The sequence below is a fragment of the Convolutriloba macropyga genome, chromosome 5 (assembly GCF_964194025.1).
Source record: "Convolutriloba macropyga chromosome 5, txConMacr16.3, whole genome shotgun sequence".
NCBI lineage: Eukaryota > Metazoa > Xenacoelomorpha > Acoela > Convolutidae > Convolutriloba > Convolutriloba macropyga.
In genome coordinates this window covers 65,233,047-65,255,421 of record NC_134472.1, presented here as the reverse complement: position 1 = coordinate 65,255,421, position 22,375 = coordinate 65,233,047, and the positions used below count along the sequence as shown (strand labels likewise).

The 22,375-nt window shown below is 33.8% G+C and overlaps 1 protein-coding gene across 1 annotated transcript; it reads left to right on the top strand.

Annotated features, from left to right (window-relative positions):
* Positions 1-1,542: 1,542 nt before the first annotated feature.
* On the top strand, positions 1,543-20,953 carry LOC142340465 (uncharacterized). Its single transcript, XM_075391040.1, has 9 exons — positions 1,543-1,954; positions 8,107-8,136; positions 8,204-8,329; positions 8,408-8,473; positions 11,217-11,450; positions 14,105-14,347; positions 16,472-16,711; positions 17,256-17,462; positions 20,163-20,953. The coding sequence occupies exons 1-9, from the start codon at positions 1,630-1,632 to the stop codon at positions 20,951-20,953; spliced, it is 2,262 nt and encodes a 753-aa protein (XP_075247155.1). The 5' UTR covers positions 1,543-1,629.
* The last annotated feature ends 1,422 nt before the right edge of the window (positions 20,954-22,375 follow it).

The window sequence follows — 22,375 nt, the reverse complement described above, 5'->3', positions numbered from 1 at the left end:
TTCTCCTGGGGGTAATGCTCTGGTGGGAACAATTTGCAGAACAGAACATTTGATCATATTAAAAGCAGGTAACCGTTCTTTGCGGAATGCATTCTGAATTGGAACAGAAAGTGAAATTTAAAAAAAACATTAACACAGCCTCTGCTTCAACAATTCGAAATGGTACCACTCGAAAGAAGCATTAGCTACTTCAACGTTTTTTAATGTTTAGCAGAAAACGGAACCCTTAACTTTTTTCAAAATATTCTACTTGAGAACAAAATGTATATATTTTACCTCACTTGTAATTTTTCATTGAATTAAGAAAGTAATTTACTTGTCAATTGAAAAAAAATATTTTTACAAAATGAATACTTATTATTGGAAGTAACGGTATTTGTTCAGAAATTTGTGTGCTGATTTAAAAACGACGTTTTTATCAATTAGGACAAACTCCAGCTTTCATGCAATTTGTTGGAACTGCCGTATTTTTTTGCAAGCAGGTCCTGAAGATATTGTTGATGCTATTTTCAAGCAATCGGGAGAAAAATTTTTTTCATGAAAATATTGAAAAGTTGTTAGACATAGCTGGTCAGAGAAAAATCTAACGAAATGGTTACAACCGATGTCGATAATATTTTCGCTGAATATTGATTTGGATCTGACGCTGTCATCATATTCTTCTGCGGTAGAAACATCGATGGCGATTGTTGATGATTGCGACAAGCAGAATTGGATAAGTTTAGTTGATAAACCTTAGGCAGTATGAATTTTGTTTTTCTTCAGCGTCAACATATGAACATTTTTCTAGACTTTTTACGATTGAAACGGAATAAAGTTTTAAATGTAAAATACTTAAAGTAGGTGGATTAAAACTTTGTGTATGAAAAATTAAAGAAGCTTGTAATTGTAACTCGGGACAATTAAGCGGACACATTGCTGATCTATACTCATTAAGTTCAGCGCATGAAAGTGAACTGAATTGGTTTGTTTACAACAGGTTCGACAACAATGAGTTTTTTTGAAATAATTATTTTGATTTTAATAATAATTTTTTGCATGAATTAGAAAACTGCGATTTTGAGTTGTTGTTTTTTGCCTGACAGTTCTTGCGATAATTATCCGCAAACGCTTGATTTGTGAACAATTGTGAGTTGTCTTTTAGCCAGTCCACTTTATCATTCGTGGCTTGGGAGCTCTTGAAACTTTTTTTAAAAGAAAAGCAAATTTTGAATAACCGCTCTGATTTCACCGCACAATAACTGGGGTACCTTTAAACAAGAAAGGCGGAACAAATTGTTTTTCAGACTGTATGCTTGAAGAGTTATCAACTATTCAGGAGGCACAAACTACAATTATTGGGTTGTACATTTAAGTGTAATTAGGCTAAAACCGATTCAAATATTTGGTGTTTTGTAAAATATCGAGTGCTCTAAGTTTTATTTGTCAACACAAAAGCTAAGCTGCTTGTATAAACAGGTGTTCCATTTAATTATTGTGCGTAAGAGTTTTCAAAAATCAAAACTTTTTTACACATAATTCTTCCTCGTTCTCAATAAAATTGGTTGATAAAATGTCATATTTCCTGAGATTTTGAAGACTGTGTGATATTTCTGATAAGATTTCAAGCTCAGAGAAAGAAAAAGACAAATGCGGATTATTTCAGTGTTGCTGAACTTGCTCTTTTTGAGGCGCAGTTTTGCAACTTTATACCACAAAACAACACATGATGTTGGACAGACGAACATTCTTGACAATTCGACCTCCATAGTTGTGGTGTCAATTTCGACCCATATGACCTCTGCCTCGTGTACTAATTGGTGTGAAGAGAATGACAAGGTCAAAAAAGATGGACTGAGAGTTGTGGTGAGATACAACACTCACTCACAAACATGCAACTGTTTTGCTAGAAAGGAACCACTGCTAGATTTCAGAGCAACACAAAAGTCGAAAGAAGTTGCGTACATCTACCATTGTAAGCATAACTCCTCCTTTTCTCTTAAAATTGAAAGACGCCGAGATCAGACGTTATAAGACAACCGTTCGTAGATAAGAAAATTATTGTGATCAAGCCCATTACAAACTTGGTTCAGACAATTTGGGCTTCACAAGTTGCGTTTGTCAAATTTAGCCCATTTTATGGTCACAGACAACTCAGGGTTGCCACTGGATTTTCTACTTCAGCTTAAAAACCGAACATCTTTACGCATGAATTCGGAAAAAATTGGTAATATCTGGATGGATAAGAAAATGAGAACCCAACAGGGCAATAGTCCTGTGCACTTAAAAAGCAAGTTTTAATTATGGGTACTAAAATCTATTCAACTTTGGACGTCTATTGGCAATCACTGTTTCTTAAGCAACATTGATGATTGACACATTCTTTTCAAACAAAAATCAGATATTGTTTAAAAATTGTTTTATGCAGGCAGCAAACGTCCTGCAAGTTTTGATAGTTTATGCAAAACTTATTTATAAAAATTGCGACTGCAATTTTATCATGTAGTTTTCACAAAATCTCCTACTAAATGAGATCTAAAAATTGTCACCTGAAATGTAACAAGTTTTCAACAACGGAATTATTACAGAATTGGACGTTAACCTACAATTAAAGCAAATTGAATTTGAACGTTTTTTTCTCTTGTTCAAAGTTAATTGAATCGAATATCGAATTGAATTAAATTTAGTTGGATTTTTTACAGGCAAAAGTTGATGTATTTATTTTAAAAGCAGATAAACATTATTCCAACAAGGACAACCAATAAGAAAGCCATTTCTCTTCGAGTGATTGCCCAAGTCAAAATCAAACAAAAAACGTTTAACTTGGGCCGTTTCTCAATGGGGGAAAACCCAAAAAATTTCGGCGTTATCAAACACATATGTCTCATTGAAACATTTGCAAAAATTTTTGTACGCTGGCTTTGTTAAATTTTTGCAGGTAAACTGGCTGAATTTTTAGAGGCAGGTAAACTGGCTGAATTTTTAGAGATTGCAGGATATTGAAGGCTTTTAATGACCTATTTCTAAGAGAGTTTCTTGAAATTCTTTCTGTGTTCGTGATAGAATTAAGAGCCCTTGAGATGCTCTTCAAGTGCATATTCTACTTGAAAAATGAGCGTTTAAATTTGAGCGTTTAAAAATCTTGTTTTTACGAAAAATTTCAGGTAGAGAATTGAAATCCATTCTGAAAAATATTGTCTTCACTATTCGATTTTGAATATTTAAAATATCTTGTATATTTGATCTAAAAGTATAGCCATAGATTTGAATGACGATTTGATGATTGATTTTGCATATGGGTCATAGAAAATGAGAAGTCGTTTTCATGATAAAATTTTTTTAACTTATAAATCATTCCAAAAAAAGGCGACAAATTTCTTCTAACCTAGTTTATAAATTAAATTTTTATCAAGATTTATTCCGAAACATTGGCATGAATCTTTTTCTTTGGTCGAATTAGGATTATTTGGTATATCACTGCTGGCTCCAAAGCAAAAGATTTTACATTTTCTGCATTTTTGGTAAACTTATTCAAGGATAGGCATTGGGATAGTTCTTCGACATTTTTTTCTAAGATTACACCAGATTTTTTACCCGAACAAAATAGACTGGTATCATCGGCATATAGAAAATTACACTAGCCAGATCATCGACGTACAAAATGAACAAAAGGGGCCCGGAAATTGGGCTCTATGGCATTTCATAGGTTATTGAATTTTGCACCGATTTCGAGTTTTGTCAGGAAAGCCTAGGAATTCAAGTTTTTTGAGGAGAATTTGATGATCTACTGTATCAAAATTTTTTTTCAAATCAAGCAAGCTTAAATGTCCAGATCTTTTGCTCTTCAATACTGTCCGGATTTCTTTTGTCAGTTCTTTGACCGCGTTAGCACAATTCAAACTCGGCCAAAAACTAAATTGATTTTGGTTAAGAATGTCTTACTTTTTAATGAAATTTAACAATCTTGTATTTATTAAATTTTCAAAAATTTCGCTATGTGTACTTAGCAAAATTATTGGTCGATAGTTTTCTGGCACAAAAGTGTCACCACTTTTATGAATACCAACTCCCTTTGCCAATTTCAAAAAAATGAGAAATTTAATCTCTTCAATACATTGGTATGAAAAATCAGCCAAAAATTTTGCAGGAACAAGGCCTGCAATTTTTCAAAAATCATTACTTATTTTGTCATGACCAGCTGACATTTTATTTTGTAAGAGCTTTATCATGTTCATCACCTCATCAGGTGTTGTATTGGATATAAAAAAATTGCTACTAATTTGAGGGCAAGAAAAATAACAACGAATAGATGTTGTGTCAGGAAAATTTGCTGCCAGAGAATGTCCCACGTTTGCAAGAAAAGTGATTCATTTTGTCTGCATTTATTTTTTGGCCTTTTCCTTTATTTTCTTTAGAGCAGAACTCATCATAGAATCTAAAAATTGATTCGATGGAAGGCTTGCTGCCTAATATCAAACCATAATGGTTTTTCTTGGCCTTGCGAGGTTTCGATGTTGCATCATTTTTTTTCTTTGATAGGCGTCTCGAATTTCAGAGGTAAGATTTTTTAGCCAGCGCTGATTATACTTGTTTCAAACATGAAAAACTTTTTTAACATTATATCTGACCATGGTACTTTTTTGTGTGATACGGAAGGTTTCAGCGGTACCACCTCATCAAGACGTTGCATTAAAAATTCAGACAGATTTTCTACTTTATTATTGAGATAATCTGCTTGTAGATTAGGAATTTGGTAAATTAATTCAGAAAAAATTCTCTGGCGGCAATGGGATCATCCAGAATCTTAAGGTGTCGTGTCCAGTCACCAGGTAATCATGGTGCTGTTCTTTTTGTACTTGAAAGCTCTATTAAAATTGGATAGCGATTGCTTATACTTGTTATTGTTCGACTATTCAATTTGTTGAAAGCAAATACTAGATTTATTCATTTTGAGGAAGTTGGCCGCACTCTTGTTGGACTATCATTGCACTGGTATAATCCGTAGGAATTGATGAGGTCCTGATGACTAGAACTTCAGTTGTTTCATTTAGTGTGTCAAGATTAAAATCTCCGCAGACATTTGAATATATATTTAAGTAGATCATTACTTCATTTAGTTTTTCAATTTCTTCTAAAAATACTGACCGTTTTACGCCTGGAATTGTAATGCTGGTTCAATTATTGCCCCGTGACGTTGGCTGAAATTATTTGAACACTCATAACGAATCTTGAACTGAAAGGAAACTATTAGAATTTTCAGAAATTCATAATGCGACCGAACTCAAGTCCGCTGCAATATATACAAAAAGATATTACTTTTTTCATCTAACAAAGATCTTTTTGTTTTTTAACAACGCAGTTTGAGGTTTTGTTGAAAATTTAATGTAAGAAGTCCAATGAATAACGGTGAAAAAAGTTTCTTTCACCTTAAGCACCCGCATCTTCATCGACGAAAAAATTAGCGAGTGAAGTTTTAGTAACCTTTGTGGTTTTTAACGGTGGAAATTTTAATTTCATCGTATTCATCGGAATTCTTACCAAAAAGTGTTTGACGCTCTGATTCCACAAGCCAACTACTACTTTTTAAAACTGCAGCACCTTTCGCTTATTTCTTTAACATTCACTTTATATTAAATTAGATTTGCTCCATTTTTTAGAACACAGGAGTGTTAAAGTTTTGTAATATTTGCAGTTTTTATCCGCAAATTTTTGTAAGGCTAGCAATTTTTTGTGATGATTTTGATTTTTCAGCTTTTAACCGGTGCAAAAATTCACCGCTAACAACAGGAAGTGTTGAATAAAAGTTTACCGCTAAAAACCACATCTCTTAAAAATGTTAGCCGCAAAAAAATTGATATTGGTTTTTACTTGTGAATTGACGAAACATGGATTGTTTTGGACGTTGATTTTTTACAACTTTTACCGCTTTCAGTGCTAAAATTGCGATTCTTAAAACTATTTACCGCATTTCCAGCAGTTCCTAGATTTTTAGCAATTTTTAGCGTTCACACCTCCACGCGGTAAACGATTTCAATTCCTTAAGTTGTTCAATTTACAAATTCCAATTTCAAAGTTGAAAAACACCATGATCGGATTAAAAACGGAGGTTGTAGATGTCTTGTTCAATCTGACATTGTCTGATCAATAGCAATTGATTGCCACATCGTTCTTTTGCAAATTAGGAATGGTTATCGTGTAAGATTTTGTAGGATTCTGTCACAAGATGATTTACAAGATATCCTTACAGAATCATTCGAGAAAAAGATTGAGCTTTCAAAATTAATTTTTTCACAGAAATTGTTGCAAAGCAGCCGTTCATCCTGTAAAAACACAAAGTATGTAAAAGAATTGGAAATAATCGACATACGATGAAAGCAGTGTGAAATTGTTTTTCAATTGCGTAAATAGTCCGAGCCAAAAATCTACATATGTTTTGTAACAAATGCATTAATAGTGAGTATCAATCATAAAGTGAAAACAATATTGCTTGATTATTCAGTTCCTCCAGATTGAGTTTCACTATCATTTAACATCAAAATGAAAACATTTACTTCAGCAGTTTGTTGTTCAGAGAACTACAATGAATCATTTATGTTTTTCGGAGCTGCATTTTTGGGCATCCTACAAAAAAAAATTATTAACGATTTTGATCTTAGCCAATTCAAACATATAAATACATGGCAATCAGTCAAATACGACAACTTGTTTTCTAATTTTTATTTATTAAATGAAAGAGAATTCGCACAATTAAAATACTGACTGTGCACCTCAACTGAAATGAACTTGCGAGAAAACAGCCATTTATCGAGTAAGATGTTACAAGAAAACCATTTTTTGCAAGAATTCTGAAAGATCCTATAAAATAACCAAATTTTGTTGGAATCTTGTTATGACCAAGTTTTGACAAGATCTCAACGTGGATCTCGATGTAGATCTCGTTGAATGTAGTCATCTTCTAAAACTTCATCAAAAGTTATTTCAATTGAATTCAAAATCTATAACAAAGGTAATCGCAAAATGATAAAATCAAAAGCCGTATATAATGTATGAAAATCAGACGCTGAATCTATTGTACGACGCAAATTTGGAGAAAGTTAACAAAACGTTTTAGAAGTACAGTTCTTTTCTGTCATACTGAAATTGAAAACATATCCGAGAAGAAAGCAGTGACTACTTTAACTCTACTCTTAAAAAAGCAACACAAACTACAATTTCTGATTTAAAACAGCAATCTCAGAGAAATTGTTCATGTAAAACTAGATATTGGCCAGGCCAAAAGATGCGTAATAGCTAGACAGAGTATTCCAAAATTTTGGTATTAACCAAACCGAACCGACCGAAATCTGGATTTTAGCCAGATGGAATATAGCAAACTTTGATATTGGCAAGACAAAAGGCTCGACCAAAAGTTTTTTCAGACCACTGATTTGGGTCGTACTGGACCCCGCTCTGTGCAAAACCTGCCTCGGCTTGCAGACCTCATCTTGGCCTGTTTAAAGAGAGAAAATCTAGATCAGAAGCTACTCTTAATGCTCATGAAAGATTAGAGAAGTGGCTTCAAGCGCATGCTATTCCTTACGTAGAAAAGAGATCCTGTTAATACTGCCACTAAAGTCTTCTTGAAGAGTCTCAATTACCTAATTTGTGGGATTTTTCCGTTTGCGCCCCCTCCCCTCCCCCAGCTTAGTGGACGCATATTATTTGCAACCCCCAGGCGCACGTGCTATATTTTAACATATGTGTCTTTACTATGTAAGGACACGTGTTATAAAATTGGGGGGTGGGGGTGCACAAACGGAAAAGATCCAAATTATGATTTGCCGGTTTTTATCATTAACTAATTATGACCTATTTGGATATCAAAAGTCGTAATAAGAGACACGATGGACGCCAATGCCAATGCCTGACACATCGATCAAATTAACATTAAAGTCTGAGCAGTGGTCAATTGGGTCGCGCTCTGATGACGTCAATAGGAGTCTTAAGCCTACTTAAGCGACTTGAGAAATTTTCTTCCAGTCTGAAATTTTCCTTTCCGTCTGGTTTAGGAAAAATGTTACAATAAACCATCAAAATGTTAACGTCTAATGTAAATTTTATAAATTAAGTGATTACTTTTTGTTTCAGCCAGTTTGGAACCGTTGGAGGAGACCCCAGGTATGACTAAAAACAAATTTTGACGGGAACTCAGGTGATTAAGTATTCCTAAATTTATTTTGTTCAGATCCCTGTGAAACTGGAAACCATCCATGTCACAATTATGCTGAATGCAACTTCGACGGTGTGAAAACTTCTGCCCCTCTATGTCTGTGCAGAAATGGACTGAATGGCGATGGCTTCTATTGCACAAGTATCGCTCTAGAATATTCTTTGCTGGACAAATAAATGTCTCGAAGAATTGATTTTTAGCTAATGCACAATGTTTCAGGTTTTCCTCAGCTGTTGGGAAACCAGACTACAGGGGTCTATGGAGAAGGTTTCGGACCTGGACCAGGTATTTTTAATTTTTAAATATTTAGCCTTCTAATTATAATTTTTGACTTAGTTAAGGAGTGTCTTATTTCGTCAGCATTTTACATTTTGTGTAGCTATTTTTTGTGATGGAGTAAAGTTATTCAAATTATGTTTCTAAGACGGCTTACACTTGCTAAAAAGTGTCCACGGAGATATTTAAACAAATTCCGCCATTATAAGCCCCCTAATTAGCCTAAAATCTGGGTGTTGACTTTCATCGCTGATTTTCATTAGTATTTACTTTAATTACTTCAGACTAAAATTAAAGATATTATTGGAATCTTTTCCACTAGCTACCCCCCCCAATGCTAGATAGCCGAAATTTAGGCACCCACCCCCCTAAATAATAATGTTTTGCTCGTTTCCGAAAAGTTCATTTCATTTCATAATTATGCGCCTGGTACAATACATCAACAACCACATTTGCAACGTTTTTGGTGAAAATCATAGTAGTCCAATCCTTAAAAAAGCACGCAATTCTTAAAAATGTAATACGAACAAGCTTTTGGTTAATGTTTATGTTATATGCAGTGACTTATTGCTATACGTATGTTAATTTCCCACCTCCGGCTCTACTATTATTTTGTAAATGCTCATTCACACCCGGAGTATATTCCCAGTTATATTAATGTACTGAATCAGTATATCTCAATGTCAAATTGAATATGCATTACTGACTCATACTATATCAAGTTTTTTTGCGATTCAACATTCTGTTCAAATTATAATCATGCATTTTTTTGAAATTTTCGAAAATCTCACATGTTTTCACGAAAACTGGTTACGTGCCCTTGCAATCGAAGTTTCCGCTCTAAAAGGACACGCTACCCGAAAAACTGCATATGCAATAACGTATCCTATCCAATAACTAGTAATTTATCCAATATCCTATCCAATATCCAGTAACCTGGAATTCTTAAGATTTCCGTATTGAAAATCGCGGAATTCTTAAAAGATTTCTGTATTGAAAATCGCGGAATTCTTAATTTAAGATTTCATCCACAAACTGCATATGCAAAAACGTATCCATATGAATAACTACTAATTACCCGTCTTTCCCATTTTACCCCACCCCCCCCCCCCCCACCCCCCCCCCCCCCCCCGTAAGACGGGAATTGCAGACAGAATAGTAAAATTTGAAGAGCGAAATGAAGAGTAGAACTTGAAGAGTAGAACTTGAGTAGAAGAACTGGTACAGTAGAAGAACTGGTCTATTTCTTCATTATATTCAATAATTAGTAAATTCGATGAATTTCATCTAACATTCAAAATCATTCAATTGATTTTTTTAACAAAAAGTTTTCCTATTTTTTGAACTTTTCATGGTATTCGAAGACTGAGTAATGTACTGGCTAGATTTCCCAAAGACTGTTAAGTTAGGCTGCACAGCAAGATCTAAGAATTGGATTTTTGATTGGCCGGACTATTTTCATGGAACCTATTTTTTACTGATTTGTTGCCTGCACAGGGTAAAAAGTGACATGATCATAATATGGCAAGTGTAAAAATACAGAATTGAAATATCATGATTTAGTATTGATTTACTATGGGGCTTGACTCCGGGCACGTATTCATGCGTAATAACTTAAACACATGCATAACGTTTAAACATATACAAAGGGGGTGCCTATTTTACTGGAAAAAAGTGACGCTCAGGAACTAATGATAAATGGTGTTGAAGATAGTTACAGGCTATCGTCACTGTTTTTCACGCTATTCTCAAAACACTAACAGTGGAATTGAGTTGCGGGCATATCCAAATTTTAAGTTTAATTGAACTGAAATTGAATACTGTGATTAGTTTACACGCATGCTTATAAAACTACTCTCAATAAACGCGTAGTGAAATAGTGACAGAAAATGAAATCCAACATTGGCAGTGTAATCTGGTCTGGATCCGTATTTGAACGATGGACAAAAGTCTTGATAGTGGTCAGAATTGAATGTGAACAGAGCTTGTTTTGGTCTGACCACAGAGGCCACTTAGAGCGCACTATAGTCTAGCATTGATTAAAATACAATTTTTTGTTCATTCGACTGTGTCTTTAACCCATTGGAACTTTTCTTTTTATTTGAATAATGTTTTTACAGTTCAATTAATTTTCTCTTCTTGTTCTTGGAGCAAAAAAAGGTCACAACCTAAGTCACCTTGCTTTTAACGGCTTGGTGGAGGTTAGAGGACAGTCAACGGGTCAGTTTTTCGCCGGGAAAAACTAAAAAGAAATTTGATCCGATAAGAGTCCATCAGATCTATACAACTCATATTAGGGCAATATACGGTTTATTCCAATGATGTCCCTTCAAATAGGAAGGGAGGGCTCAATCATCAGTAGTAATTGTATCATCAAGGTCAACATGAATAATATAAATTATCCGTACAACAACTAACATTTCAAATTTCTTAACGCTATGGGGATTTTGGTTAGAACTTAAAACTTGCGAAAATTTGAATGAAATGGGATACCAAAAAAAATGGGATTTCCACAATAAATTACAGTTTTTTTTGTAAAACGCAAGAAAGCTATAATTTCTAATAAAATAGCGATCTAACATGAAAAATGTATTTTGAATGACTTTCATTAAATTTGTGCTAGAAAATCAGTTAGTTTAAGGAGAAAACGGACGTTGAAGGCAAGACAAAAAATCCATCTACTTTTCAAAAATCCGATTGAAGAGACAGTTGAGTTTCAAATTCTTCTGTTTTACTCCAGATTCTATTTCAGCTGAAATGGCTCTTGTCTGGGACTCGAACCCAACACTGGGCAGGCTTTGGTGGCCCATAAATGACGGCACTGACGAACCCTCTCCGAATGATGGGTCCTGTGAAACCCTTGATTTGGATAGTAGTGGATCTCTGGAGAACACAACTGTTGTCGTTGACATAAATGGAACCGATAAGAGGATGCGATACTTTGTAGACTCCATTGCACTAATAATAGCCCACCAAGATGACGCAGGTTACAAAGCCTTTGTCAGCCAATAATAGCCAGCACCCCTAACCAAAAGAGTGGACCATTTGTTTCATTTTACTTCCCCGGGCCGAATTTTGACAAAGTTTTTCAAGATAAGCGGTAACTAGCGTTGACAAGTCAGAAAATTTACCATAATTCTCTTACAAAATTTTGCGGTGAATGAGATGAAAATTTATGCGTGGTCTATTAATTCACTGCAAATTATTCACCCCCAATTTGCATAAATTTGTGTTTTTAGCATTGAAACCTCGGCCCAGGTCTTAATTTGACAAAACGTATCTTAATACATATCAAAAGGGTTTTAAAGTGAGGGATATCGCGACGAAATAACAATTATAATATTTGGCATATAATATTATACAATATATTATAGAGAATAACACTATAATAAAACATTATAATTTAAATTATACTTTAAAATGCCTTTGTAGCGAGTTTCCGCAATTTTACGCATTTGTAGTTATAATAAATTTGGTAGGAGTACTGGCCCCTAGTAACATAGTCAAAATGAGATAAAAAGAGTATAAAAACAGAGTCTTTCTGAGTTTAATGTGGTTATGGGGCCTCTCTTTTTCATTTTATGCATCCATGTGATCACTAAAACTTCAAATGCTCTTGACTCTATGCTGTTAGCTAATGACGCAGTTTTTGTGCAAAATGAAAAAAAAAACAAATATTTATATTGCCAAAAAGGCTTAAAAGCCGTTGTCGATTGGTTGAATAAGAAAACCATGACCATAATTTGTAAAAAAAAGGCGGATATCGTGAAGCTACTATTCAGCCAATTACAATAATTCGTGAAACTATGGAACAAAAAAATCCTTTTCATCGTCTAAAAAAATAGTTTTTTTCCTCAATTAAACTTTTTGTTATAAAAATTTGGTAAAACCGATAGTTCAATATATTGTAACCCATGCAACAGCTTGCAAAACAACGCTGAAGCCCCTGGAATCCAAATTGAGTCATTTGATTAGAACTATATGCGGTGTAAGAATGCATAACTCAAATAGGACTGTAAGAGAAAAACAATCCAACTTTAACTTCAAAAAAAACTGCATTTGAAGGAGATTTTGTGGTCCATAGCCATAGTTTTGAGAAGACTTGGTTCACTGGAGAAAATCAAATCAATAATTGCAAGTGTTGAACATTAGAAGTTGTCAAAGTTGAGAAAAACATGTAGATCCATCAAACCATCTAATGAGGCAACTAACTGTTTTTCTAAATTTGTTGGCGTAAATATACGGAATTTCCTCTATATTATACATTCAATGATACATTCAAGGCAAAGCTTTCAAAATTTATCTGTTTTAGTTTTGATTTAGTTTTCATTACATCAAGGTTTTGGGTTGTCAAAAAATTTTTTTTCATGCAATTGTACAGACATATCAAACTCTTTAGCAAATTTGTTATAGAGTTGTTAAGTTTAAAAAAAGTTTCTGCTCAAGTGTCTTTAAACTGCTTCGTATCATCTTTTGACTGGGTTTCTTTAAATACTACTGATGTTTTGTCAGATTTTAGTAATGTGTTTGTGTTCCGTGAATAACATGTCCTTAGATTCTGAAAACCGATTCAATATAAACTATTTTACAACCGGGGGGAATATGATGAGTGTAACTACAATAAGATCATTAGTGGTTCCATTAAATACCTTAATAACTTCATTGTATCATCTTGCCATGTTCTCTAAGTACTATATATGTAATTCATATAATTAGTAAGAACCATATATGGTCTTCGTATGACTAGAAAGAACCATATGTGAACGAGAAAAAAATCCGAAAGTAGGAATAGTTCAAATGGTAACATATGATTTTGATCAACTCATCCATCCGCATTTCCTTTTCGCATGTTCGTGTTAACAGAGCAGTGTTTTAACTAGTTTAAGCTGAGTTGAAACAAAGCACAAGAGTATTCAATGTAGCGCTAAAAGCTTTTCTCTAAATGTTTAGGCAGCTGTTTTAGCAGGATTCAATTGTTCGATAGGCTTTGACAATATTTTACAAGCAAAGCATTGAACTCAGAGTTTCTAAATGTCGATTCTACTTCTTTTCACTCCGATTCTTTTAGCCCTGCATTTCTTAACCCCCTATAATTTAATCCCTCTATCGCTCAACCCCTCTATCATTTCACCCCTCCATCAGTTTGTCCCACCAATTAGCAGTCGACATTACAGGCATATTTTTTCATAATTAAGCGGATAACTTAATAACACATTCGGTTATGATGGTTTCATATGAAGTGCCCGAGGAGGCATGGTCATGACCCGCCAGGCATGGCCAAGAGATTATTTGACTAAATTATTAGTCCTAATTTTATGAAAGATTAAATGCGGGGTGAACTGCGGGGGGCTTGAATAAATAGGGATGAAAAAGCGGGACACCTTAAATGTTACCAGTAGAGACAAAACTTAGAGTGGGCTTCATACAAACCTTTAAACAATAAGCTTGTTGGAGCAGCGAAAAGGATAAAATTTGTAACTCAGCTCTAAAAAGTCTCAGGTTTTGTATAAAAATGTTAAATTTTAGAGCTACGAAAATGATTGTAAATTGCCTAGTATCTACAGTTATTTCTTTCCTCCATTGGTTTTCGCGAGACGTGGAAATCCTCAACATTTACGTTTTGTTGTTTTTTCTGCTCAGAAGTGAGAATAAATCCTCTGGTTTGTGATTCGATTCGTAACCCTCCAACATGTCGCCCATGCCAGCCATTGGACCCTAATCTGAACCGACGTTCCTTCGATGACTCGTCGCAAAGAAACAACTCCTGGATCTTCTCTAAGTGTGAACAGATTGGCAACTACGTCAAAGTTCAAATGGAATCACCTAATGGCCCTCGATTTATACGAATTCAGTTGTGTGAAGTATCTCTTCTAGGAATGAACGGTAAGAGTATAAGTTTCGAGCCTGTCTCTTTAACTTTTCCAGGCCAACATCCCAGAGTGAAAGTGGACACACCAGGGGGCGTCATGGCTCCACAGTTACACAGTCTATAAAACTCAATGAACGCAAAAATGATTGGTCATAGGTGCTTTTGAACGCATGATGTCATACAATAAAACTTTTTTCTTTCTAAATCTGAAGCTTTCATCGTATCGAAAAAAATATATTAAGGCAGAGAAGCAGGAGATGAGAGGAAGGAGGGTTCTTCATGACTCCACAAAAGTGAACTGCGGATGATTATTTTATTCATAGTAACACGCGCGGCGCTGAAACATCTTAATACCTATAGGCGACATAGGTATTGTCTAAAGAAAAACACTGAATTCCGATCCACATCAACGATTACAATTGATATTAGTCCGACAGTGTAATTATTTAAATGATTTATTATTTACATATTATAACAGAAAACTTGAGTTAAATTCAAATTATGTCGCATATCTCAAAATAAAAATTAATTAAGTTTATAAAGTCAACCCAACCAGTAAACAGTAGTTCTAATTCATTTTCCAAAATTAAAGTCACGTCATGTTGAACAAGTAACCTTCCACAAAAAAGGGTTCCTTTTGTAAGCTGAGGAGAAGAAAGTTCTAAGTTGCTTGGTGAAACTTTTTTTGTCTTGTTTGATTTTAATTTCGCTGGGTAGTTCATTCCAATCTAGTATCGCTAATCTAACAAACGAGTTTTGCCTTTTGATAGAGAAAAATTTTTGGTCCCAAAACAATTTTTTGTCCTTATAGACTCATGAAGATTCCAGGTGATTAAAGGACGTCCCGATGTTGGTGAAAAAGCAGGTCGTAACTGTTTTTTTTTATTTTCCAAAAGTATTGTAATCTTTTTGTTTTTAAAAGAGTTTTACGGGTAGTATATTCCGACTGCATTTAATATCTTGAACAGATTCAAATTTCTGTTTAAAAAAAGTTGCTCGTAATGACCAGTTAAGCTGTTTCTCAAGAGACATTATTAAATTTTGCTCAATTGCGTGAATGATAACCGCTGAGTAGTGCAAGTGACTTAGTACTAGGGCATTCAGGACAAGTATCAATAGTTTTTGTGGAATTGATTTTCTAATAGCATAAATTGTTTTTATTCCTCGGGCCATTTTTCGTAAGATATGTTTCACTTCCTCTTGAAACGTTAAATCCATGTCTATGTCTGCCTTAAACCTAAACTGTTTAACTGTTATAATGTAATTTAAGATGTGGGCAGCTAAAATAAATGTTACAAATCACAAATGAGTAGACAAACACTAAACGAAAAGTGACCCAGCAAAAGAGGACAAGAGAAATCGAGAGACCAGCGGGAGACCACTAGCGAAAGCAAAAACAGAAAGAGTTAGTTTGGAGGCAATTGCTTAAGAATTTCAACAGCAGTGCACAAATGTGAACGTCAGGAGATGAAAATTTCAACTTAGGCACATTCGAAAAACCAGGAAGTAAATAATTTTTCTGATTTCGACAGAAAAATAGGTGCCATCTGAGATGACCTGCGAATTACAACCTTTGGCCTTGGAGTTCAGCCTGGGTGCTTATTTGTAAATTGACCTCATGAAACGAAATGGTTAAGTACAATCCCATTTTTGGTGCAAAACTAAATTCAGGAACTTGAAATTTAATTCCTTTTTTTTCTGTTTATTAGAAAACATATTCTGAAAGATGCTATAATTTCTAAATAGTCATCTATAACAAATTGGTTACTGTTGAAATGCAGAGTGCTCTAATACTAATCCGCTTTGAATTTAACCCAAAATAGTATTACACCAATGAAATTTTCAATCAATTCGAAAACAGTAATATACGCTAGTTGTTAAACGCTCACCCATAAATTGACAGTGCACACTCACTTAAATCGCTTTACTGATGAAGAACAGAAAAATATAAAGGATAAAACAACGTGCAGATAGATCAAATAAAATTGTTTTCAAGACGCGATAAGTTTTTAAAAATTTTTCTGCCTTTTCCGATGCGGTTATTAGTCACGTTCGTTGCCACAATTAAGAATTCAAGCAAAGAGTAGATCTATTTGCCTCAGTGAATTATTTTTTAGGCCTTTAATGTGTTTGTGTAGTATCTCTTCATGGTAAAGACAACCTTAAAATTGTGAAACTGGAGGTGGAAAAAGACAATGTCACAGATCTGAACTATGATAATGACTCTTTCTGGATGCCAAAGATAAATGGATCTCATTTGGACGACTGTCTCATTGTGTCTAAACCAAATGAATTTGACAGAGTGAAGATCCGATTCCATCTAGAGGGACCCAAATACATTTCACATGTCCTCATTCTACCTTCAGAAGATCAAAATGGTAGCTATTCTTTTCGATTAATTATTTCAACGTCCGCCTTTCTAGTTAATTTTAGTATAAATTTCATCTAAATCTAATCATTTTCTGTACTTGGTCCAAATCTTAAATTAAATATTTTATTCAGAGTTGTTTCATATTTATTTGATTTCTACCAATCTAATCGAAAATCGAGAAGCGCTTGCTAAAAAGATTTCGTTAAAAAACTTTTTTGTTTTACTTATTCTACAGAGGTAAAAAGATTTTGTATACTTTTCAAATAGATTCAAGATTGGGCTCAAGTCACTGTTTTTTGGAACAGAATCCTTAAAAAATTGAGATCAATTTTGTTCTGTCGCACTTTCTCTGACCAGAGTTTCTCTCGTTTTTTATTCTCCTACTTGCTCATAAAATTTTTTGAGCTGCTTTGTTGAGCTGAAAATTATATTCATTGCTTTTGTACGTTGAAACCAATGGTGAGACCAATGCATTTCTGTCTCAGTGAATGATAGCCCCAAAATTAACGACATCACTTAAGGAATTACTATGAGCGCAATTTATTTGATAGACTGGACGATCACGCAATGGACAGTGTGGTCGTGTTTGGATGAGAATCAGTGTGAGTTGTGTGGATCCCCATCAGAGTACAACCAGTTCCATTGGATCTCAGTAGTGTGTCCCATTAAAAATGAGTCCAACTTTGTCCAGATTGAGAAACCTCAAGGCAGAATTGCAAAAGGATACAACTCAGTTTGTGGAATTTTCCTATTTGGACGTTAGTGGTTTTGATGGATAAAGTAAAGAAAGAGGTTGGAAATTCAATTCATTTAACCTCCTTACGTCGAAGACATTTTTTTGCAGGAGGAAGAACTGAAATCGTATCAGTCTCAATTATTACTTGAGTTACTTTATCCTGTCTTGTTTGAGTAATCAACTAGTGAGTAATTTGATATAAAAATTTAGAGCAAGGTGATTGCTTAGTATGAAACAGCATAGTCAGAATCTCACAGTGTGGACCAGTTGGCTCAGTGGGGACCTCATGATGTCAAGCATTTAAGAGATTGTAGGTTGCAACTCACAAAAAGTACAGAACATTACTCTCACTATAATGGAGTAAACAACGAATCAACATAATATAACAAGCTAGTAGCTGCTCTAAAACTTCTTAAGCCTGCTAGAAACTTTCGCGTAGCAAAGGCAATTTTGCCTAATTTTCCAAGAAACGCTAATATATAATCAGAGCCAAGAATATATATATATATATATATATATATATATATATATATATATATATATATATATATATATATATATATATATATATATATATATATATATATATATATTTATATATATATACATATAGCATAATTGATTATGACGATAATACGATTCGTTCTAGTCGTAGTCGTAATGAATAACCAAAATTTTCATTAACAGCCGAAAAGCGATAGGTGGGCTATTATTGGACTTCTCTTGGTTTTTGGCAATTCAAAGAATTTGAATTGACTTGGGTTAATTTTTTAAGGTCTGTTCAAACATTTTCATGATTTTTGAAGTCAAATTGGAGAAGTTATTTTGGTCACGCCGAAACAGGAATTGAAACGGAAAAGCGAGTACCTTTGCGGCGTGAAATTTTCTCAATTTAAATTTGAAGTAGAATGAGAAAACTGTATTTGAACAAAAATTCGCTTTCTCGCTAGTGGTTTTGTGTACACATGTGTCATTTCCACTCTGATCTTTACTGTTTTTTAATTACTCTCGAATGAAGTGCACTTATTGTAACCGTGTGTTTTTATGAAAATTTTCCGCTTGACCGTTTTGCGCTTTTCTTCTTGAATAATCTTTGACTTCACAAGAAACTTTTTCACTCTCTTCTTCTTCTTGAATTTTGAGTGATTCAATTGTTCTCGCTCCGAATTAAAGTTTGATGTTCAAACAAAACCGATTGTTTTGTTAAGACTCGATCACAAGTCCCTGATAGCCGAGTGGTTAATACCTCCGTTCCCAATCCATTCATTTCTTTTTAGGCCTAGAGTTTTTGTTTGAGCCAAATTTCCCTTTATTGATAGTGGTTGTTTTTCACATGCGGCCATTTGACTTTGAATTTCTGTTTTTTTTTTAATTTTTTATTCTGATTTTTCCAGAAATGGTTTTCCCATTTTGCTCATATTCCGTTCTAGTTCTAGTTTTTTGTTAAGTCAATAAAAATTCATTGAATTGTATTTCAGGGCTTGTCCTGCTATGGTTTTTTATTTCGTAATCAAGAATTTTGTTACGAGCATACGACGTCACAATCACTTCAGATGTGCTTTTAGTTAATTCTTTCATGCAATTTCAATTGTATTGCGTGCGTGACGTCATTTTTCACTCTTATTGGATCGAGTTTTCTGGTCATTTTCGGTATTAAGTTTTGGTCACGCGCGACTTACCTCGCTTTCAAAAACAACTCCTTGACTCTAAAACTCATTTTTCTTTACTTTAATTCACAGAGATTAGATCAAGTGAGTGCTTGTCATTTTGAATGAAGGTTATTTGATAGCAGTTAATAGAATTGAAGCGGAAATATCTTATACGGATTTGTAATCAAAATATAACATCTCAGATTTTAACAAAAAGAAATGTCTTTTTGGTCTGTTTCTGTTACTATCTTTTTGAGACTCCAGGTCTACAAAGCTATTGCGGCTATTTTCTGGCAATCTGCCCGCTATGTTTATAATTGCTGCAATAAATCCTAATAATATTGCTAAGTTTCTTTGTTTCAATATAATTGCTTTTTTTCAAAAATAGAAAGTCAGCATTAAAAATGTAACCTAAGAAGACTACATAGTTTTTTTGTTAATAACCAACAACCTTTGTATTCTTTAATTTTAGAGTATGTTTTAGGCTGTTTTAAGAAACATTATTTTTAAAATTTTCATAAAACTTTAGATGTTGACAAATTTAATAACAGTAGAACGATTACTAATGGCTGTAATTTCATATAACCCGTTGCAACTAGTTATACTTTTATCATTTTTTGATATAAAAAGTTAGAAGGGTATTTTTTTATGAATAATGCCTTCTTAACTCTAAACAACTCACAATTAATGATATCACTAAATGCAACAGCTCAACTGTAGCCAAGAAAAAGCAAGTTTTTCATACAGAATGTTTTTTTTTTTCATTCGCTCTATCCTATTGCGCTTCTTGAAGTTATTTTACAATCCCAGAAAAGATTGATTGGAACAAGTTGAAGCTTCTTTTTTATAAAAACTTTGTATCACATGACACTAGTTTAAAAATGCGCTGAATATTCGTTTGTGTCCCCCCCCCCTGCGTTACCTCAACCTCTCAAGTTACAGAACAGGTGCAGGTTCCAAAAACATTATATAATCAATATCTTAAAACTGACACGTCCGTTTGGGATTGCAGATAATATGCACCCTTTAAGATTTGGGGGTTATAGCACAAGTTGAAAAGAAAAAATTTTCAGGTGACGCAGATGAGCCCAGGTTTCTGAGCAGTCCGGACCCAATTTCAGACCAGACTTCAATTACTCTCTCCTGGAATCTTGACAAGGCTAACGCAGACATGCTGATAGAATTCTACCCGAAAGATATTCCACCCTTAACTGTTTCTAGTTCTAACAGCGTGCATATCCAAAACCTTCTACCTGGAACCAATTATGAGATCCATTTGAAGCCCTCAACTCAAAATGGCATCTTTGGTGACACTCAAATAATCTTTTTCCACACAAAGTTAACAAAGCCTGAAATTGTGATAACTGAACATTTGGATAATTCAATTGGAGGAACTGTTCACATCCGAGGCAGATACGATACAGTTGAAGTGTTCATTGAACCTCAGCCAATCAAATTCAGTTCTTCATTTTTCGACCTGACTGGAAGTGAACAACTAAATTGGCGTTTTGACAATTTACTTTCAGGACACAAATATGCTGTCACAACTGTCGTAAAACTGATCAAAATCAACGAAACAGAGACAAAATCTGCCCAGATTGAGCTTTCTTGTTCTCCAATTTTGGTAAAACGTCAACTTTTTCTCGGTGGCGGATACGTTTTAATGGCTCTAAAAGTCGATGAGTTCGGAGATAATTTAACATACAATGTCATTACTCAGGAGTCATTAGATTACGCAGACACGTTTCCGGTTCGAAAGGAAGTTTTGTTGACGTTTCCGCCGGCATTGCTTGGTGATGTTCTGGTCACTAACCTGACCGGATTTGTGGAATGTAACACAACCCAACACGTTATAGGACCCTAGACGAGAACTAAGGATTTAAAACATTCCGACACTAAATTGTATTCGGAAATCAGCGATTTTACTAGATGTTGCTGTTGAAATAATATGGAAATTTTAATTGATTCCATTGCAGTCATTATGGAATACATATTAAAAAAATTTGTGTCTATCTGTTGTCAAAAACAAATTAGGATAATGCTTTTTGCGACATAAAAAAATTGTGTCCTGTAAGATACATAGTTATATATAATTAGATTTTATTTATTTTAAATATATATATATATATATATATATATATATATATATATATATATATATATATATATATATATATAAACATACATACATACATATATACACACATACATACACACACAGACACACACACACACACATATATATATATATATATATATATATATATATACTTTTAAGGATATTGATAAAAGTAGAATGATTAGATTAGATTAGATTAGATTAGATTAGATTAGATTTGAATTTCCAAACGCTGTATAAATTGTACAATGAATTAGTACAATCAGCGTTTAAAAGAAATTCAATTACGCCCGAACCTGCCAGAACCTTGAACAAAATGAAAAAAACCCGAGGAGCTAATTTAAAGACCCCAACGAAATTTGTTTAAAAAAAGAATTGGTTTCCTTGTATGTAATTTTCCTTAAGTTTATGTAAAAACAAAAAATTGGAATCTCTGTTTTGGATAGCGTTAATAGGTTTTTGAATATTTTGTTTTTCACTTTTGCAAAAGCATTAAATATCTTAGGCACTTGCGCTACCACAGATTTCGTTGTTGATATCACTTAAAGCTTAAGCTCAGTCTATCTAGCCTGGGCACCTATATGCTTTTCTATTTCAATATTTTTAATACGTAATTCCAAAAAAAGGGGTGTTGAGCCTTGTCTAAGAACCCTGGAAAGCACTTTAATTATTTCAGAGGTGAAATTCTTGTACGTGTAAAATTTTCAGGTCTTTTGTGACTTTTGAAACGCTTTCAAATTTTCGAAGGCCAAGAAAGTCTTCCAGATATGATTTTGTGGCCAATTGTTTTTTTTTTCAAATACAGATACATTTGCAGTGCTATACACTAAGACGCTGTCTTTTACAGTTAGTTAAAGATACGTTTTGTACAAGAGTAAAAGAGTTTTTTACTGAAAAATTTTTTGAAACTGAAAAATCAATTTGTTAGATGTTTCAACTTTTTTGTAATTTCTTCTTTATGATCGGCAAAAGACAGTTTTTTTCCAGAGAAACACCCAAATACTTCATCAATTCTGTATTTATTATTAAAAATTGTGAATGTCTACAGACGCCTTGGGATTTTTTTGAGTTTAATTTCAAAATTTTACTTTTGTTTTGATTAACATTCAGCTGGTTTTCCTCCATCCAGTCACAGATTTTTTGAAGATCTTGTTCAGTGTTTTGTTG